Source organism: Malaclemys terrapin, chromosome 11 (assembly GCF_027887155.1).
Source record: "Malaclemys terrapin pileata isolate rMalTer1 chromosome 11, rMalTer1.hap1, whole genome shotgun sequence".
Lineage (NCBI taxonomy): Eukaryota > Metazoa > Chordata > Testudines > Emydidae > Malaclemys > Malaclemys terrapin.
Window position 1 is genome coordinate 14,352,995 of NC_071515.1, and position 25,947 is coordinate 14,378,941.

Genomic DNA, 25,947 nt, shown 5'->3' on the forward strand with positions numbered 1-25,947 from the left:
AGATTTTGGGTTATATTCAAGTAAAATAAAATTAAAAGTTGGAACAATGTTAAGCCCCAGTTCTGGAAGCCATCTTTACTCATGAAAGGCATGCAATGATGTGCTTAATGTTAAACAGGCACTTAAGTCCCAGTAATGTCTTAAATGCTTTCCTGAATCAGGGCTCTAGTTTGCAAGAAATACAGGTTCTAAGTTTTGCTGCTGTTGTTTTTTTTTTTTTTTTTCCAGTTGGATCATATGAACGGCTATACTGGGTCAAACCAATGATCTATCTAGCCCAATATCCTGTCTTCCAACAGTGACTGGTTTCAGAGGGAATGAACAGAACAGGGCAGTTTGAGTGATCCATCCCTTGTCATCTGGTCCCAGCTTCTGGCAGTCAGAGGTTTAAGAATACCTAGAGCATGGGTTTGCATCCCCGACCATCTTGTTTAATAGCTATTGATGGACCTACTCTCCATGAACATATCTAATTCTTTTTTGAATCTAGTTTTACTTTTGGCCTTCACAATATCCCCTGGCAATGAGTTCCACAGGTTGACTGTGTGTTGAGTGAAGTACTTCCTTATGTTTGTTTTGAACCTGCTAACTATTAGTTTCATTGGGTCAGCCTGTTCTTGTGTTATATGACTGAATAAATAACACTTCCTTATACATTTTCTCCATACCATTCATAATTGCAGACCTCTATCAAATACCCCCCAGTCGTCTTTTGACTTAGCTGAACAGTTCCAGTCTTTTTACTCTCTGTTCCATCCCGCTAATCATTTTTGTTGCCCTTCTCTGCACCTTTTCCAATTCTAATATAGCTTTTTTGAGATGGGGTGACCAGAACTGGAAATTTCAACCTACACACTGAAGTGCCCGATTCATGATGTTTAAATAATGTTATTTTACCACGCTCTAAAGGACCAGTCTCTTTCAGGATAAGGATTCCATAACATGTTTCCTCATGCTTTGGTGACATTTTTGTTCCACCCAAACAAGAATTCAACAATAGACAGGCTACTGTATTATAAACAAAACACAATGGGCCTAGTGTTTATCAGATCAGTTGTCTCAAGTGAATAGCTGACTTCACACCCTCTTGTCACTCCACTTTGCTCTATCACTTGTGTTATGATATCATCTTTTAAGTCCTGCAAATAATGGCTGATATCTACACTGCATCCATTGTAGATAAACAGAGAGCATGGGGATATTAACCAACCAGACGAGAGCCCTTTTCTATAGATTTCGGAGATGGATATGCTCCCGTTTCCACTGTCTCCCTCCCCAACCATCCACCACTTATTATCTTTCTCTCATTCATATAGAGATAACTATCTACATTTTCAAAAGAGACTAGTAATTTGGGGTGACTCAGTTTCTGGGTGCCCAACTTGAGATGTGTTAAAGAAGCCTGATTTTTCAGAAAGCGCAGAGACAATCCACTAAAAATCAGGCTTTAAAGAAGACCCAAGTACAGTATCAAAAAATCACTAATATATACTTTTTTTAAAATCCTAGGCTATGTACCATCTATCTGTCTAGGTAGGTAGATAGGAGATCTTTTTACATCTTGCATGAGGTTTCCAATGTGCAACATGCACAAGAGGGGGTATGCTGACAAACTGTGTATGCCCAGCAAAATATCTTGCTTGTATTTTAAAATACAATTTTTTTTTCAGTGAGCGTTAGTGTTTTTTCTAACCTGCTTTCCTATGAAGATGCTTCCCTTCAACTTCTTGCTGTACAGAATATATTGCTTGGTAACTAGCACTTCTTTCAATAAGGATGACAAGGGGAGTGTCTGTCTTTGCAGCTGACACATGCTTTCTTTGTCAAGTTGCATAGGATTCCACTGTACAAGGCACAAATTCTCTCCCATACCAGCAGCTAAACAATTTGCCACTGTGATTTATGCATCCTTCTCCAGCCTAGTGACCAAGTAAGAACCCTGTTTCTTACTCGGTAGCTTGTTGTACATTCACCAGCCTGGCTATCGCTTTCTGCAATCTGAAATGACACAGAGATTAGAATACAGAAAATGATACAGTTTAATGACTTACATGTACAGTATATAATGCCTCTCAACTAGATAGTTCCTGCCCCAGCAAAGCAGTTTGTAATCTGTCTCGTTCTGTGTTTTTTAGAGTAGCTAGCACAAAGGGGTCCCAGGCTGTGACGAGGGGTTCTGGCCACTACAGTAATATAGCTAAAAATTTGCACACTAATTCATAAACTGAATTCAATGTGGCTTCAACCTGATTTAAAAATCTTACACCCACCACTTACTGGCTTCCATAAAAACACACAGCTCCAACACCTCCTTGCATATGCAAATGTGGTGGTTTTGAACACACAAATTTGTGCATCTAAAATTATAGGCATATATTTAGAGACTTCTTTGGAAAATCTGGTCTCATGTATACAGGCATCACTTCACATACCTAACCCTCCTATTTCACTGAAATGCAGCAGTTTGTAGTGAAACATATCATGAGTTCATTAGCAATCAAAACCATTACAGAGCAGTTGTAAAGAACACGAACAATTCTTTATCAAATTCAAGTCACAGGGATAATTTCATATGGAAGATAATTACCCAAAAAAGAATTTGGCCAGAACATCAGGATTAACGTGTGTAGTCTTGTAAAACACGATCTTTAATTAGATCAAATTTACAGGGACTTGGATTCAAGTGTCATCTGAAAGACAACAGAGGGTCCTGTGACACCTTTAAGACTAACAGAAGTATTGGAGCATAAGCTTTTGTGGGTGAATGCCCACTTCATCAGACACAGAAGTGTGAAGTCTTGCATTTGATGAAGTGGGCATTCACCCACAAAAGCTTATGCTCCAATACTTCTGTTAGTCTTAAAGGTGCCACAGGACCCTCTGTTGCTTTTTACAGATTCAAACTAACACGGCTACCCCTCTGATATCTGAAAGACAGCACCTCTTGTGCCTCAAGGATAAGGTGCCATGGCATCGGCTCATCAACGAGGACAATAGCACATTGCCAAAGAGTAAGTTTCCAGTGGAAGATCCGTACTTGGGAGGGAGTGGGGCAAGCAAAAGTGATGTGACGCAAAGGCAGGGCCAGATTTACTAATTGGGTGCTAGTGGCAGAAGATTTGCCAAGAGAAATAGCAAAGAGGTACAAGCTGTCTGCCATTCCTTCTCCAGGGTGGTGCCTGACCAGGGGCTGGGCTAGCCGGTCTGGATACAGCCCATCAATGGGGATCCTACCCAGAGTTCCAGCTGGATTTCAATTTGCCCTCCCATGGCAGAACACAAAGGCTTCTGAAAGAAATGATCCTGGAAACAGGGCTAGATGTTCTTGATTAGTAAGAGATGGCTGACTACAATTTTCATTCTATCTAGGTTCTTCAACTGCACTCATCACTGTAGTATTTGAAAGCCTACAGTTAAACTCCTCAGTGCAATATTATTATTGCTGTACTTAGGAGTCTCAGTAAAAGCGGCTGGATTTTGCATTGCAGTTCCCACTGGAATCGCCAGAATGCTCCAGATTAACGGTCCATCTAGTTCAGTGTTCTCTCCCTCTGACAGAGGCCAACATCAGCTGCTGCAGAAGAATGTACAAAAAACCCTGCAGTAAACATTTGTGGAATAACCTGCTCATTGGGAAAACAGTAGTGAGACTGGCCTATGCCCAGAATCACAAGAGGTTTATATCCTTTCTAATTTTTTCCCTATGTAATGTAACTGTTTAACCATATCCATGTCTGATCCTGTTTCTGAATCCTGACAAGCTGTTGGCCTCAGGTATCTGGTGGGAATGAGTTCCGTGGGATAAGCGTTGATATAGTATAACATATTTTTGTTTACCTTTATCATCTCCTCGTCTATCCGTCTCCTCTCTAAACAGTTCCAATGTTCTCAGCTTCTCTTGAAGTCTCTTCTTGCCTGTAGTCATTTTCATCACACATTTCCGAACACCTCCTTGGCTATATCCTTTTTTAAAATATAGTGACAAAACTGAACATGATAGTCCTGGTGAAGAGATACTGTTGACTTCCCTAACGACCGAACACTGTCAGTATTCGCCATCCCTATTCAGCCTGACATTTTGTTTGCACTGTGGCCTACTATTTCAGTCATGGAAACTCCAGCCCCTCTGAAAATCAAAGCACTGCTTGAAAGAACCGAAATATGGATTTAGGAGTCTAAACTGGTCAATTATTTCTTCATTTTATTAAATTATCTTTAGTCTTGGAATTCATTTGTGATGCTTCTTCATTCAACCTTTCATTAAAAATATTACTTAAAGTCATTTCATGAACAATTAGCAAAAGTTACAGCTGTACAGCACTAAGAAATACTTGAAAAACACTTTCAAATTAGCTGGAATAGGAGCATTGTCAGATGGACTGGAAGTTATCTTAAGGATCATAAATAAAGGGTAATGCCTAACAGCAATGACTCAAGCAGGGGGAAGTAAGCAATGTGGTGGTGTAGGGTTCTTTGTTAGGCCTGGTTTTAATTAACATCTTTATTAATGGTTTGGAAACAAGGGTAAGCTGCGTTAATTAAATTTGAGGAGAAAACTACATAGGGAGGTGTTGAAAGCCCAAGTGAAGACAGAGCAATAATACAAAAGGATGCATAGAGGGCTGAAACAGGGGGAGTAAACAACTAAATGGAAAACTGCAGGCTAATAAATCTATAGGGAAAGAATATGAAGTACAGGCATTTAAATTACGGGACATATTTGGAACGCAGTAAAGCCAAAAGAAAGCTAGGGGTGACTGTAGATAGCAAACTTGAGAGGGGCTGTCAGTGCAGATTGGTGGAAAAGAAAAAGCCAAAATAGTTTTGGGCTTCAAAAATGGAGTTGTTACAAGCTGGTGCAATTTTAAATGGCTCAGGCAATATAGCACGCATGGCTTACCATGGAAATCTGTTCCACGTGCCTGTTCTAATCAATGCCATTAAGAAATCTTTTGCGATATTTTTCCTTTCCTTGCCTATCACATCCCTGATAGCTCCCTCCCTCCCCCGTAGTAGAATGTTGTGTTCAGTTCGTGGGCTTCTCACTATCCAAAGTTACCGCCCCCCCCGACTCCAGCAGGGACAAACCGCTGTGCACTGCTCCAGTTCTACAGCTCCAGGAAGCAGAGGGCTTGCAATTGTAACAGTGAGAGTCATTAACCCTTGACCAATTTTGAAATCAAGATTGGATGTTTTTCTAAGCTGTGCTCTAGGAATTATTTGCGGGGGGAAGTTCAGGGGCCTGTGTTATACAGGAGCTCAGACTAGTCGATCACAACGATTCCTTCTAGCCTTGGAATTCTGGCATTTTGCTGAGCCAAGCTCTATGACGGTCATCCCCAGAGAGCATGGAAGAATGAAGGAGACAGGCGGAGCCAGCCAGGAGTGAGGGCCAGTGGGCCCATAAAGTGCACAGATCCACAGGCATTTAAAAATACATACCAGGGGAAAGCACTGCTCCTGCCTGTATCCTGCAATAGTGGCCATGAAGTGGATGAGCAGAAGATATTTTCTCGCATGCCTGGGGCTTACCATACAGCCCAGTTAGTCTGCAGGTTCTCATCCAGAACATCCGCTGAGAGAAGAGCAAATGAAGTTACGGTGGACCTTAAATAGCTATAGCTCGGCCAAACATCGACAAAAGGCCTGGTCCAAAAATCCACTGAAAGGAGTTTTTCCATTGACGTCAGTGGGCTCTGGATCAAGCCCTACTGGAATACGTGAAAATCAGCTACAATGTCTGAAAGGCACAAACACCACAGAAAATGTGAAATGACCTTGTCTTCCACTGGGGTAAGTGCAGGAGCGGCGCCAGGGTTTCTGGCGCCCTAGGCAAGGGTCCTTCCGCAGTCCCGGTCTTCGGGGCACTTTGGCAGTGGGTCCCGGAGCGAGTGACGGACCTGCCACAGAATTGCGGTGGAAGGACCCCCCCGCTGCCAAATTGCCGCCAATGGCGGCAAAATGCCGTCCCCCCAAATCCTGGCGCCCTAGGCGACTGCCTAGTTCGCCTAAATGGAAGCACCGGACCTGGGTAAGTGTGAGTAATTAGATGGAATTACACAAAGGAAACATTAAGGATAAATATCAGAAGCCACTTCTTAATGGCTTTGATTAAAACAGGCATGTAGAACAGATTTCTGTGGTAAACAGTGGGAGCCCTCCTGTCCGAGCCATTTACAATTTCATACAGATTAAAACACTGAGGGAAGTGAGATCAAGCAGATGATCTAATAGGTCTTTCCCAATACTAAATTATATTAAACAGGGTGACAAGCCTGTTTATGTGTAAAATATAGTGCTGCAACAATGAATACATATTTCTGTCTTGTGTGTACCTGAGGTGGAGATGAAAGGAAAAAAAGAGCAAAAACAGATTAAGCTGAAATTGCTACTTCTTAATAATAGGGAGAAGACACATGTCAAAACAGAAAGAGAGCTGCAAAGAATACTGATCAGTGAGAACCCCTGACAGCCACTGGATGCCACTGCTGGTCAATATGAAGTCACGTCAAGAAAACTCTATGGCAACAGAATATTAGGAAATTAAAGACACAATTTTGCATTTCAGCCATTTAAATCGCTCCTTTGATTTTTAATATTTGAAACTTATTTGGTCAGGAGTTAAATCTCTGAGTCTTGCAATTTTGGTTGTAGGAGCCATAGCTTAATCAAGGGCAAATTATTGTTTATACTTTAACTTTTACTGAGCAGTCTATAAAAATCTAATTCTACTTGTCCTGCCTGGTAACTCTAGCTGACAGTTTCCATTAACCATCAACGAATATTGCAGACTCAGACTAAACAAGGTGTTACAGCCCCTACCTATTAGAAGGCCCCCTTTGTCCTAACAAAGACCCTGGGGTGAGACTATTTTGCATGAACAGACGCTGGAATAACATTAGAGTTTCTCAGCACTGCATTGCAGTCTGTGTGGAGCTAACCCTCCTGTTTTATACATGGCATAGATAAATCTAAAATTTCTCAACTGGGTGCCTTTAGAAGCAACACAGCTAATATGCTGTGGTGAGAGACCAGACAAGGTTCAAATAAAGAGCTGGTGTAATAAATAAACATGAGGTCAGTGTGGGAACAGCAATAATTGCTTTGCATGACAAGATTTGCATAGCAAACATTTCTGATTAATGTACAGCCAATGTTATGTAAGACGGAACCTTCACTATCGTCCCTGAATCTGCACCTTCCAATCTTGAAGGCACAGCTTCCACCAGCAAAATTAGTCATTGTTTACTGAAAGGCAGATAGAGCTAAATTATCTATTTAAACATTTGAAAGAGTTTAGTTTTACAGCCTCCTTTTAGTTTTATTTGTGTAACAGAAAGCAGGAATTACGCATTTTATAGAGCTTGCAAGGAGAGAAGATTAGCATTCCAGTTATTTCAGTTGTTAAGGGAAATGGGCTAACTTTTTGGCTTCCTCTCTAGTTAGATCCAATGAAGCTACATTTTCTTCAAAATTGCAAACAAGAAGATAAAGACTGTGCATGTTGTTACCTTTTTAAGAAAATCCACTGCACAAAAGGTTTCTAGTGAGCTTAAGTTTCCAGCCTGTTTTTCAGTCTCTGAATTAGGGTGATCAGACAGCAAGTGTGAAAAATCGGGACGGGGGTGAGGGGTAATAGGATTCTATATAAGAAAAAGACCCCAAAATCTGGACTGTCCCTATAAAATCGGGACATCTGGTCACCCTTCTCTGAATACAAAGCTCCTCCTATTCTCCTTCTCTTGGCTGGTTAGTATAATTGCTGCTTTGCCACCACTGATGTATGCTGAACTGTCATAGGGCAGTGAAATGCAGTGCTAAGTGCAACGAAGTCTCTCATTCTTTACAGTCCCTTTTCTGCAGAGTCCTGTTCATTCTTTTCCGCTAAAACTTTCATGCTTTGGAAAAGGAACTGTAATCCCATTTGAAATATGGCCTTGACTTTGGGATTTTAAAGAAGAAAGAGCCTGGAACTTAATTGGAAAAGAGGCAATAAAAATTGGCATTTGGAGGAGTGGGGGGTGACTTGAGTTTATTTTAAATGATTCCTGGGTGAAAAATGTTCTGTTTAAGTGACAAACATTTTGCAGCAGAGATGAGCTTTTAGTAGAATACATGTTAGGTGCTGCTTTCTTTTACATCAGAAATAATGTTTGGAGGCTATGATGAATACTTTTGGACTGATGGCTAGAGGTTATCCTTGACCATCATTAAAAAGGTGTATTAGGTGAGATGGGGCTAGGGTCCTCCAGGAGTGTCCTGGAGTCTCCAGAATTAAAGATTAATCTTTAATTAAAGATTGTCATGTGATGAAACCTCCAGGAATATGTCAAACCAAAGTTGGCAACCCTAAATAGGGCAGAAGAAACACTGCTACAGACACTGTATCACCTAGCTCTTATATAGCTCTTTACATCTTCAGAGCTCAAAGCACTTTACAAAGGAGGTCAGTATCATTATCCCCATTTTACAGATGGAGAAACCAAGGCACAAAATGGTGAGATGACTTGCCCAAGATCACCCAGCAAGCTAGTGGCAGAGACAGGACTGAACCCAGGTTTCATGAATCCTAATCTGGTGCCCCATCAACAAAATGTATCCTAAACTGAAAAGAAGTCTGAAGAAATTACCCTCTCCCCTTCTCTCTAGCTGTTACAGGACCCAACTCAGCTCCCATTTCCTTCAACACAATCTGAATCGAGCGCAGAGAGGGAATAATAAATTGTCACCAGTCTACATGTCAAACATTTGGCAAGACACAGAGATTTCCTTTTACACTCTCATCACCAAGCTGCCTGTAGGTCTGGGACCTAACCTACCCCTATAATTAAACAAAATGGTTGCAAATAAAATAAGCTCTGACCAGTGAATTTATGCTGACCATCTACACAAACAAAAAAAAGTCATAAATAAGTTACAATTTGGGCATAAACAGTAAAATGTAAAAGACTTTAGCAGGAAAAATCCTATAGTTGCCAATGCATAATTGGTTAAATATTGTTACCTGCGGGTATTGGGCAATGTAATAGGTTTCATAATTGTTTTTAAAATAGTTAGTTAGTTTTACCTATATAATGTAAATAAAAAACAAGACTCTTTAAAAATGAACTCCGAACGGCCATGCAAAAACAAGCTGCAAGGCATCATACCCCCTGTACAACCGTGACGTGCAAGGGTGCTGGATCCCCAGACAAGTGAATCCCAACTGGCCACTGGGTAAGATTTGTCTGTATATTGGAGTGGTAAGCATAATAGCTTGGCTTGGCACTGTATATGTATTTTGTGAATTGCTAATAAAAAGATGATGTTTAGAGCAAGTATCAGAGGGGTAGCCGTGTTAGTCTGAATCTGTAAAAAGCAAGAGGGTCCTGTGGTACCTTTGAGAATAACAGAAGTATTGGGAGCATAAGCTTTCGTGGGTAAGAACCTCACTTCTTCAGATGCAAGGGAAGATGTTTAGAGCAGTGATTCTCAACCGGGATACATGTACCCCTGGGGTTACCCAGAGGTCTTCCAGGGGATACATCAACTCATCTAGATAGTTTCCTCGTTTTACAACAGGCTACATAAAAAGCACTGGCGAAGTCAGTACAATACTGACAATGACTTGTTTATACTGCTCTATATACTATACACTGAAATGTAAGTACAATATATTTTATAATTATATGGTGAAAATAAGCAATTTGTCAGTAACAGTGTGCTGTGACACTTGTGTATTTTTATGTCTGATTTTGTAAGCAAGTAGTCTTTAGGTGAGGTGAAACTTGGGGGTACGCAAGACAAATCAGACTCCTGAAAGGGGTACAGTAGTGTGGAAAGGTTGAGAGCCACGGGTTTAGAGCACAGCTGTGTAAGACTCTTTCACTGGGAAAAGATCCAGCAGACCCATAAAACCCTAAGCCTCCAGGGAAAGGGATAAGAGCTGGTACTTAATTTGACCAGGTTTTGCCCTGAAGTCCTGGACGGGTAAGAGTGGGTGCCTTATACCCCAAGCCCACAGAAGGAAAAGGTTGGGGGTGCCTAAATTAACCGGGTCGTGCCCTAATCCCTCACAGGGTAAAAGGCGGGGTGCCCTAAATTGTGCAGGTAATAGGCTGAAAAAGTTGTCTGAGAATGGTGGACTCCATACACTCATATTATTATGTTTAGCACTTGCTCATTTTCATGCACAGTATAGAAAAGCTGATACTAAATACTGGACATACGATACACTGAACCTGTTCTTGTTCCTATTGAAGTCAAAGTCAATGGAAAAATATCATTGAGCAGGATTGGACTCTGTCTGAATGGGCATCAATGTCCTTCATCCACCCATGCACTTGCTGTAGTGTTAATTTGTTTGCAAAGAGTCTGGATTTAGGGACTGTTAAATGTTGGCTGCTTTGTTCTATATTGGGTAGTTTAATACCAAGGAACAGTCGCCAGAAAACAGGCTCTGTTCCCTAGGATGGATGCAAGAGGAATCGGACAGATTTTAATTAGAGATGTAGTGAACTGCTCAAAACAATTTACAGTGGTATGTTAGCATTTGCTGTTTTGCTCTGCTGGATACATTTCTGAGCTAGAGCAAATCAGTAACTATAATCCACTCCAAATAGACATTCTGTTCCATTTTAGGTTCTTGTACTTCTCCCATCACAGGGGTATAGGAAGCTAGGAATTGTCATGCTGGATCAGACCAGGGTCCATCTAGCCCACTATCCTGACAGTGGTTGGTAACTGTAGCTGAGTGCCAGTTTACATGTCCACACGTGCTGCTTATTTCTACACTTGTACATCTAGACCATGTTACTAGAATAACACAATGTGACATAGACTACCTTTGATCACATGCTTAACTTCAGTGGGAGAAAGGAAATGTGTCAAGAAAGGAGCTTACGAATGACTGCTAGGGGAAAGTATGCAGTGTAGGTGTAGTTGCTTTGGTCCCAGGATATTAGAGAGTCAAGGTGGGTGAGGTAATATCTTTTATTGGACTGACTGCTGTTGGCTGACTGACAAGCTTTGCTGAAGAGTAGCTCTGTGTTGCTGAAAAGCGTCTCTCTCTTACCAGCAGAAGTTGGTCCAATAAAAGGTATTACCTCACCCCACCCCTTGTCTCTGCTAGGTGGAAGATGAGTCATTAGTCTAATCACATTCATTTCTGCATTTCCAAAAAGTAGAAAACCAGATAAAAATAAATTGGGGGTACATCTGTGTGCAAAAAGCTGTGTGTATATATATATATATATATATATATATATATATAAAACAGCATTAGCCGGCTCGCTAAGATAGTTACTTTATCTGCCTGAACATTCAACCTACTTCAACCTTTTCCTCTGGTTTAGTTAGGAAGCAACAGCCTACTCCCTCCCATTCTCCAATTCCCAGCATAGGTTGAGTCCAGTCCTTCCTCCCAACTCATGACACCCCAACCGCCTGATAAGCATAAGTGCTGCACCCCCACACCTCCCCTTCAAGTCAATGATTGCTGCAAATGTTCGGCATTGCTTCAGCTCAGGCCTCTTCCCCGAAGCAGGCACCAGTGTGCTGAAGATTACAGGGCCGGGCCAGGCCAGGCCAGGGTCACCAGTGCGTTGAAGTCTGCTGGCATGCAAAATGCACTGGGTGATTTAGGTCAGGGGGGAGCAAAAGGCCCAGCAAGGAGGTTGCCTAAAATACTACCTGCTGGAGTCTTTATAAATGTGCAGAGAAAGGAATCCAGGGTTTATGGGAGAGTTGTGGTTTGAGAGGAGTCACTGCAGAAGTCGAGGGAAGGGGCAGCAGCTGGAGGACTATTCTAATTTTTTTGGGCTGGGAAGGGCTGTCTGAAGTCAGAGAAGAGCAGGCTCAAAAGCTTAAATAAGGCTGCAAGTTTCTAACTCATTTTAAAATGCTCCCCTCAGTATTAAACCTCAGGGGTAACGATAGTCTAGATTACTTTAATTGGCAGCAGCTCCTGGATCCAGAATAGTTCCTGCCTTGCTCCTTTATTAAAAACCCCTTCGGATTATTTTTGGAGAAATCCCATCTGTCGAGCTGAATCATAGGAGCGCCAGACATTTCTGTTCTTTTAAATTATGCCACCTGAAAGGGAAACCAGCAAACTGCAGCCTCGCCGACCTGCCACCGCACCGGGCCAATCAGTGAATCAGCAAACAGTAGCCGGAGTAAGTAGCTCAGTGTAGACACAGAGGATCCCCACCCCAAAGGAGAAAGTTCTGCTTCCTTTTAGAGCGTGTGTGGGGGAGATCACGGGCTGCCACCACTTCACTTTTCCTTTCAGTTTGCAACAGCAGCCGCTGCTCACCCCGTCGCCACGTCGTGCCCTAGACACGCTGTAAAGCGGACACACTCCTAGCGAAGAGTTGGATTGGGAAAAAAAGTCCTCCCCATCCCCGCCACAAGCTGCGTTATTTCCTATGGGGCTGGCGCTGCTCCACATGTCTAACCTCAGGCCAGAAACGTCTGTAGCGATATTCGTTGCAGGCGCCGCGGAATGAGAAGCGCGTTCAATTTAGGTTCGCAGCCCGGCCCCCCTTTTTGAGGGGGGCAACCCCCAAATACAAATGAGGGTTCAGCCTGCTTTAAAAGGACGCTTGCGTCTGCACCACAACCCCTTCCCCAGCACAAACAGGTGCAACAGCCGATTGCAAGGCGGGGAAAGCAAAGGCCCCCACGATTGCACAGAGCAGGAAGAAGGAAACAACCCCCTGAAAACCCCAGCGGCGGTACCGCTCGGGATTGCCGCGGGCTCAATGCGCAGCTAATCAAACATCGGGCCGTTAAAAGGCGCGTCTCTCGCAGGCACATTGTTGTGTTTACGGCCAGCGGCTGCCTGTGCATTGCTCCATGGTAACCTGCGGGCAGGGATCGCGCCTGGCTGCTGCCCTCCACCCGTGACAGGTGTGCCCAAGCCGGGCAGCGCCCGGGGCGCAGCGAGCCGGTGTCAGCGGGGAGGAGGGGCGTGGCTTGTGCAGAAGGGGCGTGGCTTGTGCACAGGCGGAGGCGGGGCTTGCTGTGTGTTGCTCCAACCTCCCTGCTCCTCTGTGTATTTTTTTATTTTTTGGGGGTATCTTGTTAATCTCCGCGTAGCAGCCGGGGAAAGGGAGTAAATGGAATTGACGCTCTGAGATCGGAGTACTGCAGCCCCCCGGACAAGTGAGAGGAGAAGGAGGGGGGCAACCAAACACCCCCCCCTCCCAAAGTGAAGCCAGGAGAAGGGGGAGAGAAGAAGAAGAGGAAAAAAGGAGAGAAACTGGGACTCCAAGGCAGGGAGCCGGCGACTTCTGGGGAACAACTTGTTGCAAACAGATTTGCCAAGTGAGGAATCCGCCTCTCACTCCCCGCCGGGACGAGAGGAAGCAAACGCACTGTGCCTCGCTCCTCGTCCCCACAGCCGGGCGCCGGGGTCCACGCTCGCCGCCGAGGGGAGATGCTATTTGGACCATGTAACATCGCTACCAGGAGTTGAGGCCGCCCTTTAACATAACCATGAAGCTGGCCGAGCGACTCGTGTGCTGGGTCAGCTGCCTGGTGATCTCCGGGACCCTCCAGCCCGGCGCGGCGCAGGCAGGTGGGTTTGCAAAGCGGAGGCAGCTGTGAAACCTGCCGCCTGGGTTTTGGATGGTGCATTTCATGCAGGGAGACGATGTGTGTGTGTATTGCACGTTGGGAAAGGACCCTGAGCCGATCCGGGTTTATTTTCCCGGGGTTTTGCTTTGAGTCCCCCTTTTGGGTTCAGTTCTGCGCCGCGGTATTTCCATGTGGTTTTGGCAGCGAGCGTTCAGCTCCGGCTATGCCTGTTTGCCTAGATGTGGCAAAAAACACAATATCAATCAGTGGCTACTTTTTTTGTGTTTTCTGTAGGGGAGACACCGAGCGCTTAGCCCTCTGCCACCCGAGGAGAGCGGCCAGGGGCAGTGGGTTGCTCTGGGGTTTGATCCCGGTGTCTCTCTCTGCGCTAGCGGGGTGCACAGGGGGGCGTGGGAGCTCCCCTTCCCCACCTGCGCGCGGGGCTACTGCCTTAGCCCGCCCAGCTGGGCTCTCTGCGGGGCGCGGGAGCTCGGTTGCAGCGCGAAGCAGGCTCTGCCCTGCTGGCTGGCAGCCCCCGAAAGCTGCAGCGTTTCTAGCTGACCCCCCCCCCCAAATTCTGCATTAATAGCTCGCGCCCTCGCTGCCGGCTTTAGAACCGAGCGGCGACACGGGCTGGCCACAAACTTCACCCCCCCGAACATGCTGCTGCTCCCGGCTCCCGAAGTGTCCTTCAGCAGCGACTCCTGGCCGCGGTCCTGTTGTAAACTCCCCTCGGCTCCCCGCGGGCTGGCGTCCGCCGAGCTGGGGGGGAAGCTGCTCCGCTCTCCCTGGTGCAGGGGCGCGCCGGGGGGACAGCGGCGAGGCCCCGGCAGGAGAGGGGAGCTGGAGCCCCGCACTCCGAAGTTGCAGCCGCTGAGTGATTGCAAAGCGGAGGGGGAGCTCTGCAAAGGCGAGGTGGGAAAACGCTGCTGGGGGGGGGGGGGGGGGGGAGAAGGGGGCGTTTGCACAGTCTCCGGATCACCCCAGCCCAGGACTAGTGTAACGTAGGAACTCGGTTGTCAAGTTCAGACCTTTCTTGCCTGTAGTATGGTCTTTCCCCCAATCACAAACAAGTAAAAACGCTTGGATTTAAACACATCCGGGGGTGGGGGGGGGCACCGACGGAGGCCCTCCACCCCCCAGTTAAACACAGTCCAGTTGTACTCGATGGATCTCTGTCAATATCCTCGCATGCAGGCGCTCTATGTATCTCACACACTTGTCTGCTCCTCCCGACTTTATCCGTACACCGTGCTCTCAGCACGCATCAGTTAGCTCAGGGCTTGTACCCGCTGGATGCAACCTTCTTTGGGGGTTCCCTTTGATTTCCTGCTGCTGGCCTTCCATGTGGGCTGCTTATGCATGCTGACCCCTTCCAAAGCAGTCGAGGCTGACATGTAGGCTGAGCTGATACGATTTTCTGTGTGGCAACCTACAGGGTTTTCCCTCTGCTTCAGCTGTTGGTGCCCGTATTCACCGAGCTGTTGGGGTTACACTCTCCCTAAAAGCTCTGGTCAGAATTTCTCTCTAAAGAATTTAACCCCAATTAGTTCTGCCGCTCTCGATGTAGGACATCTCTGTGTTTTGTACTTTCAGAATCACAAGTGAATCCATTGGCGTGCTTAGGATTTGATGAGTGTATGTTTCACATTACTGGGTGATACAAACAGCTAGGCTCGAGTTTTTAAAACACAAAGTGATCCCGTTAGGCGATGAGAAGATAGGAAAGCTATTTGGTATATTTCTTTTCATTGAAAGACGCGGGATTCTGCGAAATTGCAACTATTTTACGTGGAAGGGGGAGGGAGATCCCTTTAATTTTGAATCAACATCATAAAAGCAAAAGCAAGTTGTTTGTCTAGTCTCTCTGTGTGCGCGAGGGATTTTTCCCGAGTACATACATATTGAGCTTCCCCCAGTCACTAGCAGTTTGGAGGAGTTTGTTTTGGTCCAAATGAGAAATTAAGTGCGGATAAGTAAACTAAGCTGCCAGAGGGCGACAAGATGTTGAGTGAATTGCTTTTAGATGAAACAAATTAAGGAAACGAGGGGAGACAATCTGCTTCTCGCATTATTAGACACGCTTGGAGTTCAGGGGAAAGTGGCATATTTTTGAAATGCTAATTTCTTAAGAAGCAGAAGGAATGCACCTTATTTACTGGTCTATGTGAATAGAATAGAAATATTGATTTTTCCCTCCGCTATTACAAATCATTAGGGCTTGTGGTTCTATCTCTCTTCAAAGAAACCTGAAGAAAGAGTTGTAATTTTTCCTTTAAAATTACTGGTTGACTCCTAGATGCACCCCTTCAAGATATTTGAAAGGGATGTCCTTTGACATCCCCAGGGACAGTACATTACAGTATCATTTATGTTTCCGATGCCAGTGTTCTATTCCGCAGCAGAACAATTCCTGTGAAGTAACTTGCATTGTTGTGCATGTGTGATTTACCCAAAAAAGTGTTAGTATATATTTCATTTATTTTTGCAGAAGGGAAAAACAAACACATGTAGGTTGCCCCCTGGACAAATGCAAGCAGTAATCCCAGGTCCACAAACAATGTGTTACACTGTTTAACTTAGGTTTGTTCCGGAGACATATAAGTAAGGTTTCCCCATATATTTTTAAGGTGTTTCCAAATATTGCCAAGTAAACCTACATAGTTGGATTCCTATTTACATCTACAATAAACTGGCTAATGATATTGCAAGTTTAAAACAAAAACCTAAATGTACATTTCCCTTCACTGTAACTACATGTTTATGAAAAATGCATTGTGTAAAATTTCCTTGAACTCCTTTCATGGTGCTCAAAGTTTTCATGTGTTCAAGAAGTTAGGAATCAAACACTTGCTCAGATTTTAATGTTGTTTGGAATCACTGGACAGAATAATGCTGCTTAGATCTCCTGACAAATATTGCATTTGTATACTGACCTAATGATAGCAATGTAATGCGATTTTTGTTGGATATATTTTCTAGGGGACAGTTGCTTTAAGTTAAACATTAAAAAGAGGGTGTAAAATTGCTAACATTTCCTTTTTGTTTTAAATAATGGGGAGATGAAGAAGTTTGACCAGTGTGACTGGTGCATTCACACATTCTTGATTTGGTCCGTGTTTCTATTTTTATGTAACTGAGATCAGAGCGATGTTGAAAAAGAACTGAAATGTTTTCTGTTGCTTTCATAATGATGATGTACCCTTTTATATCCATATTTTGGTTTTAGTTAAATGCTGCTTTTTCTACACATGGTCATTTCTTTAACAGTTTGACTATCCTATTTGATTTTTTTTGGTTTTGTTTCCTTCTTAGATTTTCCTTTGCCATGTTTTTGATTGGTTAATACCAGTAAATGAATTATTCTATTTCTTATTTCACAAGCCTTTATTCTTTATTATTCTTAGTAGAGAGCTGATTTATTATTCCTTCTGATTTTCTTCTTTTCCTCATTCTTTTCTTCTTCCTGCATACTAGCCCCCCCTTTATATTTATACTTTTTTTTCTATTTCATACTACTTTTCTTACTCACTTCTTTTGCTTCCTTGCTATTTCTTCCCTAGCAACCTTCCACTCTGGCACTGCTGGAGCTCCCTGAGTCACTTTCCATTCCTCGTTTCTGACAAATCTGATATGGCTGGCTGGCCAGTCACAAAGTCATTCACTTGCCTATATTTATTCCTGAGAGAAAATAAAAAGGCATCGATCCAGGGTTACTTGCATATCCTCAAAGCACTGACTCCCAAGGCCAAATCTTCCTCACATCTCTCTTGGGTAAAATGCTTTACTCCCCACGCCACACAAGAAGAAAAATGTTATTTAATTAGGAGCGGAAGGAATGGTTTTAATTCTAAGCATTTACTAAGCCATGATTGACACATTCTGCTTGGCACCCGCTGAATTAGCAGGTTGTACAGGTGTGCTTTGGTTTGTAAGTAGTGAGAGCCTGATTGGGGGGGGGGAGGGGAGGAGAAGAGGGGCAGCTCTGACTGATTTCAATGGGCTTTGGATCAGGCCCTAAATATTTGCTTTATTTTGAGCAGGTCACTGAGATGCCTATACCTTCACTGTTATGGGTGAGAGAAGTAGCAAGAGCTGTTAATTTCATTATCTTGCTTCTGTTGGCTGGGAAGTTTTTTTTAAACAAGCTAGTGTGTTCACCCCTTGTTTGTTTGTATACTATTTGCAATGCACAGTCTTTGTAGTTTAAATTAGGTCACATGCTCAAAATACCTTGTGCTATTACTTGGAAACAGGTGAGTCCTTGCTCAATTAGCAAATTGCCAATACACATATTCCTTTTTTCTGATCTACAGTACTGCAGAAGTGTTAAATAATTGCAGCCAAATTAACTGTTGTGCTCTGTGAAGTGTCCAGTTGCTCTGTGAAATGAATTGTACTTTAAATATTTTTCCACTGTTTTCTTCCTGATGAGCCTATTCAGTCTGATGTGCAGCGTCGTCTTTATGCTCAAGTCAAAGCTCTTCTCTGGGTCACGTCAGATGGGGCCTCTTTTGAAAGCTGCATCATGCCTCATCTCCAGCCGCTGTCTTTGATGCTTGGCCTCTTTGTTGCAATGCAATGGATATTCGGGGAGTTGAGCCCCACATGCCTTTGAAAAGATTTATAAAATAAATATTAACTAGAAATTGCAGCATACGGTTGGGGACGATAGAGGCAGGCCCTGAGAAAGTGAAATCCACTCAGTGGGCAATATATTCTCTTGCCGCAGCTCACTTTTTCAGTGTCAGAGGAATAGTTTCCCATTATGTTCTCCAACTGCAGGCTAACCCAAAGATTTGCAGGCCTTACTCGGATAAAACTCCACTGATGTGTCTGCTGGAGTTCTGACCCCAGGGTTGGGCATCTAGGGCTGGACTGAGACTGGTGTGGGGATTAGAAGGCAGGCAGACTATGCTGCTTCCCTTTGTGGGCTGGTGGGGGCAGTTTTGTCTCGAGCACAGGGTAAGACAGTCAACTTGAATTCCCATTGCAATGGCCCTGATGGGCTGTTGCAGGAATGCAGAATTTCTGATGTAACAAGACCCCTGGTCAGGCCCCTTTCCTCATGAAGCCTGCCCCCAAATTTACCCTGTGTTGTGAATGGCTGCGGCAGATCTGGCATGGAGGTGGCTCTGGGCCTGGGGCAGATATTCTTGTGGCAGATGAGAGCTGCAGGGCAACACTGAAACAGGTATTTATGCTCTGCATCCCTGAAATTGACCCAGAGTTGTTTATACACAGGCCAAGATTCTACTCTTAATTATACCTGTAGAACCCAACAGACAGAACTGGGGTTGTGTGGTTTTAAAAGAGGGCAGAATGTGATCGTGTGTACTGTACGCAACTCTGAGAGCTGCATTTATAATAAAGCAGATGAGTCTACGACATAATATTGAGGATCTGGCTTAAATGCGTACAAGTAAGCAAAATCCGACTTGGCATTAACAATTCAGACAGCTATTCCTCGACTCATATCATTCTTTAATAAAGACAAGCAAAAAGTCACAAGTTAAGGTTGTAAGGGCAGATTCAAGTCTGCTGGAAGTGTAAACAGCTCCACTGAAATCAATAACACCGCACTGGCTTACACCAGGGTTGAATTTGTCCTCAAGAGCCATTTAGGAATCCTGAGTTATTCTTAAAAGTGGCCTTAATTTTCTTGTTCCTGTGGGAATTAACCAGAACCTTCACTTAATCTAAATGCTTTTTCTGTGGTTTGATGCTCATTGGTTTATATGGGAAGGTAGAAATTTTAAAATATTCAACTGCTCCATTAAAAATAATAGGAAATCAAACCACAGAAAATCTGTTTACGATGTACATGTGAATTAATGTGCAACACACACACACACACACACACACACACACACACACACACACACACACGACAAACATTCTTGTACAAAAAGCTTTATTAGAAGATGGTTACCATTAGAAAGCATGTAAATATGTACAGCTAACCTCCAGCTGTACATCTGTATTCTACACATCAGAAAACTGCTTTTTCAGACAGCCAGTTCCATTGGTTTCTTGCTGTTCTGGGCATCTGCAGGTGGCAGAAGCCCCCAGGCCCTCCTTTTAGATTGGGGTGCCCCTAATTTCCTTCTTGGACAGGGTTACTGGCCTACTGGATGGGGGCAAGCTGTAGACAGAATCTATCTTGATTTTTAGTCAGGCATTTTGACGCAGTTCCGCATGACAGTCTCATAAGCAAACTAGGGAAATGTGATTTAGATGGAAAATGCTCTAAGGTGGGTATACAACTAGTTGAAAGATCTTATTCAAAGAGTAGTTATGAGTAGTTTGTTGTCAGACTGGGAGGGCGTATCTAGTAGGTTCCCACCAGGGTCAGTCCTGGGTCCGGTACTATTCAATATTTTCATTAATGACTTGGATAATAGAGTGGAGAGCATGCTTACAACATTTGTGGATGACACCAAGCTGAGAGGGGTTGCAAGCACCTTGGAGGACAGGATTAGAATTCAAAATGACCTTGGCAAATTGGTCTGAAATCAACAAGATGAAATTCAATAAGGACAAGTACAAAGAACTACACAGATACAAAATGGGGAATAACTGGCTAGGTTGAGTACCTGCAGAAAACGACCTGGAGGTCCTAGTTAAGTTTGGAAGGATTCTATTTTTACCAGTAAAAATATATTTAATCATAGAGACTCAATAATAGAAATTCACAGAGTGGCAAAGTGAGGCAAATGCTGCTTGAGAACTTACAAGAGTTTGATTTAAGGATACTCACTTGGTGTATTTTGATATAAACTGTCAACATCACATGTTTTAATGGTTATAAAGCTTTAACTTTTTGAATCTCAGCGTCTATAGTCATTACATAATTATGATCTGATCCTCCTCTGTCTGCCCCACTCCCATGCTTTTGTGCAACTGTGAACATTTAAATCAATGTTTATAAGCATTTTTTTTAAACATTGACATTATCCATGGAAGTTATAAAAGTATTGAAATCAAATTCTGCCAAGACTAATTATAGTGGAAAAAATTGAATACGAGTCAATAATATGATGCAATTGCAAAAAAGTCTAATACCATTCTGGGGTGTATTATCAGTAGTGTCATGTGTAAGACATAGGAGGTAATAGTGTTGCTCTATTTGGCACTGGTGAGGCTTCAGCTGGAGTACTGTGTCCAGTCCTGGACACCACAGTTTAAGAAAGATGGGGACAAATTGGAGGGAGTGCAGAGGACAGCAATAAAAAATAATAAAAGATTTAGAAAATCTGATGTACAAAGAAAGGTTAAAAAACCAACAACCTGGGCATGTTGAATTCTGAGCCACTAAGACTGAGAGGAATCTGATAACAATCTTCAAATATGTAAAGGGCTATTATAAAGAGGATGGTGATCAATTGTTCTCTGCCTACTGAAGGTAGGACAAGAAATAATGGACTTAATCTGCAGCAAGGGAGATTTAGGTTAGATAGAAAAAAAAGTCTAACTATAAGGATTGTTAAACTCTGGAACAGGCTTCCTAGGGAGGTTGTGGAATCCCCTTCACTGGAGGTTTTTTAAGACCAGGCTGGACAAACACCTGTCGGGGATGGTCTAAGTTTACTTGGTCCTGCCTCTGTGCAGGGGGCTACACTAGATGACCTCGAGGTCCCTTCCAGCCCTATGTTTCGATGATTCTAATGCATGCAAGGGCTATGGAAATGTAATTACAGTTCTTCTGTGAGGTCAGTATGAGATGATGCACATCTCTCTCCTGGCTCTGCACACTTTTCTCCATTGTCAGCCTGCTCCCCAGACTTGAACGTTGTCCCATGAATAGTTCTGTGATGCCCAAGAAAAAGGGGGATGCTGCTGGGAAAGTGAGTAAAGCCCCTTTTCATGTAGGAGGGATGAGTAGACCAAGGAATGGAGTCCCTTTTTGTTGATAAAGTGGGTTGTTGGCTTAGAGCTGTGACTCTCACTTGGGGTGCAAGAGATCCCAAGTTCAAACCCTGCACTGACCCTTGGAGCAGAAGTAAAAGTTATATAAACAACTTTGGTGAAATCCTGACCCCTTTTGGCAAAATCTCATTGACTTCAGTAGGGCCCAGGTGTGTTAATACTGCCAAATGCAAGGTCATACATGTAGGAACAAAGATTGTAGGCCACACTTCGGGGTGTGTGTGTGGAGGGGATTTATACTGGAAAACACTGACTCTGAAAAGGGTGGAGGGGTCACGGTGGGTAATCAACTAAACGTGAGCTCCCAAAGCAATGCTGTGGCTAAGAAGGCTACCATCATGCTTGGATATATGAGCAGGAGACCACTGAGGAGTGAGGAGGTGATGCTTCCTCTCTCTTTAGCATTGGTGAGCCCATTACTAGAATATGGTGTCCAGTTCTGGTGTCAAGACTTCTAAAAGGATGTTGGGGAAACTGGAAAAAGCTTCAGAGAAGAGCTTCAAGAATAGTTTGTGGTCTAGAAAACCTGCCTGACAGTGAGAGACATAAGAGTCTCCATCTACTTAGCTATCCAAGAGATGACTTGATCTGGTCTGTAAGTGCCTAGAATGGGAGAGGACTCTTTAACCTAGCAAACAAAGTCATAAGGAGATCCGATAGCTAGGAGTTGAAGCTAGACAAATCAAACTGGAAATAAGGTGCACAGTGTGGGTAATTAACCATTGGAACAATTTACCAAGGGAAAACGTGGTGGCTCTGTCACTTGAAGTCTTTAAATCAAGATTAGGTGTTTTTTAAAAAAAAACCAAAAAAACCAAAAAACATATGCTTCAATCTAATCTGAAGTTTTGGCCTGTGTTACACAGGAGGTTAGATTACATGATCATAATAGTCTATTAAAATCTATGGGGTACAATTAGGCCTTTTGTTTTTATGGGAATTCAAAAGAATAATGCATGATGGTTGACATGGTCGAATGTTATGGGTCCTTCGGAGCTTTTAGTGTGTATTGGGTAAATATGGGTTTAAGATTGTGTAAACATATATTTAAGTTTTAAGTATACAGCATGATTTATCGCAGTGCCAACTGGCAGAGGGCATGCCATAACATAACTCATTATCGGGTCTGACATGCTCACCTTTCAGGTAGAGAATATGGCTCTAATGTCATGTAAGGTATCGTATGTAAACTGGCGACATGCTGGTGATTCATATTATTCTGTGGTATGTACACGGACGATAGATGAAGAAACATAAATATGTGCTGGAAATATATTCTTAAAATGTGTTTTTCAGGCAAAGCTTAAAACCAGAAACATTTAATCCTATGCTGTTTGCTGATACTTACTTTTAGTTTTACTACAAACCATCTCAGTGCTGTATATTACAGAAGTGAGCCCTCAGCTAAATTAACAGATTGGTGCTGTGTACTGTCTCTTTAAAGGAGCAGCAAACTTATTCGAGTTCTGTGAGTGCTACAGGTAGAAGAATTGGATGCTACAGGGCAGACAGTTTTGGGACAACTTGAGACCTGGAGGGTATTGGTGCCACCTTGTGAGGAGTAGCCAGACAGGTGAAAGCCAAGGTGAAGCTATTATGTTGTAAACAGGCTGCTGGGGTCAAACCAAAGTTGAACAACCCAGAGGCACCCAAGGAAGCAGGGTAAGTGGGGACTTAACCCTTTGCTGGTCTGGGTTGAACCCCAAAGCGTCTGTGTGATAGAGCACAACTCTAAGATCAGTTACACTACATTGGCCTGTAAGTCTGTGAAGGCTGTTGCTGGGGTATGAACGTTGAATTTTTGTATGTTAATATTTTTAAGAACAAAATGTATCAATTTGTAGGATAGGAGAACAATTATGTAAGTGATCTTAACTGATTATTATTATTATTATTATTATTTTTAATGGTAGTGCTATAGTTAACTTAGAGTTAAGGGTGCTGATGTAACTATTACTTTTGGTTTGGGGATGTACATATATAAATGTAGCACATACTTGGCGGTGGAGTCCATGTGATACATTGTAGAGTCATGTGATAAATGGAATGTTTAATGCATCTTTGACAGCCTCATTTCTACAGCGTCCACTGCCTCATGTCTGCCAGGACTACTCCTAATGCTCCAAGCCTCTCAACAGCTTCAGACAGCTGCCAATTTTTTTTCTTTCAGCCTGCTGGAGAAATGCTTCCTCCTTTCCCTGAATTACACAGATATAAGGTGTAAAATGGGCAATACTCAGTCCTGCATCAGGAGTAGGATTAGGCTCAGGCTCTAATATCCTGGGATCCATTAGAACTAGAAATGGGACCTTCCTACCAGTAGAAAATCAGGAAGATTCCCTACTCAGGGCTGGCTCCAGGCACCAGCCCACCAAGCATCTGCTTGGGGCGGCGCCTGGAGGGGGATGGCGCGGCGGGGCTCGCCGCACTCCCCCCCCCGGTGCTCCGGCCGGTCGGGGAGAGCGGGGGGCCCCGGCCGGGCTCGCTGCCCTCCCCCCGGTGCTACTGCATGTCGGGGAGAGTGGAGGGCCCCGGCCGGGCTGGCCGCCGGGGGCTTGCCGCCCTCCCCCCGGCACTCTGGCCGCCGGGGAGAGCGGGGAGCCGCGGCGGGCTCTCCACCCTCCCCCTGGCGCTCCGGCCGGTTGGGGATTGCTGGGCTCGGCCTCGCTGCGCTGGGGCGGGGGAGCAGAGGGTGCCTTTTTTGCCTAGGGCGGCAAAAAAGTCAGAGCCGGCCCTGTCCCTACTTTCCAGAAATATACAGCTTTTGCTTCTAGCTTTAGTACCCCATGATATCAGACCTTTTCTTATTGGAAATGGGAGAATTGCAGTGGACACAGCTGGAAGATTTGCATGTTATCAAACCTTTAAAAATGTGACATTATTATGCAAAGAAAAGCTCTTTTAGGTAAATTTCAGGAGTTTCTAAAATGTATTAATTATAATTTTCCTTTGAGTCCTGTGCGGTTAGACTTGCAGTAACTAAGGCTACAATAATGATATAGAGGTCTAAAATTGTAAAATTGGTAACTTTAAAAACTCTTAGCCACTTGTAATATTATATAATGGTGTGTGGGTTTTTTTGGTTTGTTTTGTAAAGTGTGCTATATGCCTACAGAGTACGTGGTATCTTATACATTTTTGTTGGCTGTTGCTTGTCACGCAGCCATGCTAGAGTCATGTGGATAGAACTTTCATACCACACCTCACCAGCACGTAATCTGTATATACAACCTACAAACGCACAGGCCTCTCCTTTTCTATTAAAGCCATGTCTGGCGCAACAGGCACAAAATGAAGATGTGTGATGTAGGGCACTGTTTTACAGACAGCTGTACATATGTGTAGCTTCATTTTGCAAAGGCACCATGACATGTGCGTAGAGGTTTCCTTACTGTCAATAGCCTGTTTCTCTCATGGCAGGATCAGATCCTAAGGTTGAAAACACACTCTGTCTCTGGTCTATAAAGTGTATTTTGCAACACTCCTTTTGTGATTAAAACTAATAGGATATCTCTATCTCCTAGAACTGGAAGGGACCTTGAGGTCATTGAGTCCAGGCTGCTGCCTTCACTAGCAGGACCAAGTACTGATTTTGCCCCAGATTCCCTAAGTGCCCCCCCTCAAGGATTGAGCTCACAATCCTGGGTTTAGCAGGTGACTGCTCAAACCACTGAGCTATCCCTCCCCTCTGTAGGGTAAATTCTTCTTACATCAGTAATCACTGAAGGTCTAGGTCCAGTGGCTCAAAAAAACCCATTGAAACTTTTGCTGTCTATCCTATTGTACAGTGATGTTATGTACCATACACTGTGGTGCAAATCCTGCAATCTCTGACATAGCTACGTAAGGCTGTATATGAACGTGAATTGCCGCATTGCTATTGCTGGGTTCAGAGACCCCACAACAATGTTGTATCCTGCCGTAAAACTCTCTTTGCAGGAAAGTGGAGGCGTAGGTGTTGTCTAAAGCAGAGACACATAAATATGAAAATAGTTAATAGATAAAGTGTCAGTAGATGGCGCTTGGGAATGTTCAGCCTTGTTCCTGGGTTTTGTAGGACCAGTAAACTTCTTGTGGGAAGCTCTTTACATTCAGCTGTTAGTGTTTTTACTTTTTCTTCTTTGTGACTGACCAGCGGCACAGCGGCACCTCAGCAATGGCTGTGAGCAACATTCCACTGCAGCTCTTAAAAGCTCTAGCCTGTGGTTACGTACATAACCAGGATCCACTGCATCCATTCTTCTTTCCCATACTGCGCTATGGTAGTAGTCCTGAGCCTTGCTTGCAGATGGGGGTGAAGAGAAGTGTTCCTTTGCCCTGTTGTCATCGTGTGTTTCTTGCAATCAAATCCCTTGTTGTCAGGCTTTGCTCACGAGGCTACACTTTCTCCAGCACTCTAGCAGCTGTACGTTTTTAGGATGCTATTGCTGTTGAGTGCTGCACACATCCCAAATTACT

The 25,947-nt window shown here is 43.7% G+C and overlaps 1 protein-coding gene across 1 annotated transcript in view; it reads left to right on the forward strand.

Moving 5' to 3' along the window:
- Window positions 1-13,046: 13,046 nt before the first annotated feature.
- ERBB4 (erb-b2 receptor tyrosine kinase 4) overlaps window positions 13,047-25,947 on the forward strand; it is a 978,527-nt gene continuing 965,626 nt past the window's right edge. The window contains exon 1 of the mRNA XM_054044415.1: window positions 13,047-13,561. Within this exon, the coding sequence (XP_053900390.1) occupies window positions 13,480-13,561 (82 nt within the window). The 5' untranslated portion in view covers window positions 13,047-13,479. The remainder of the gene's footprint in view (window positions 13,562-25,947) is intronic.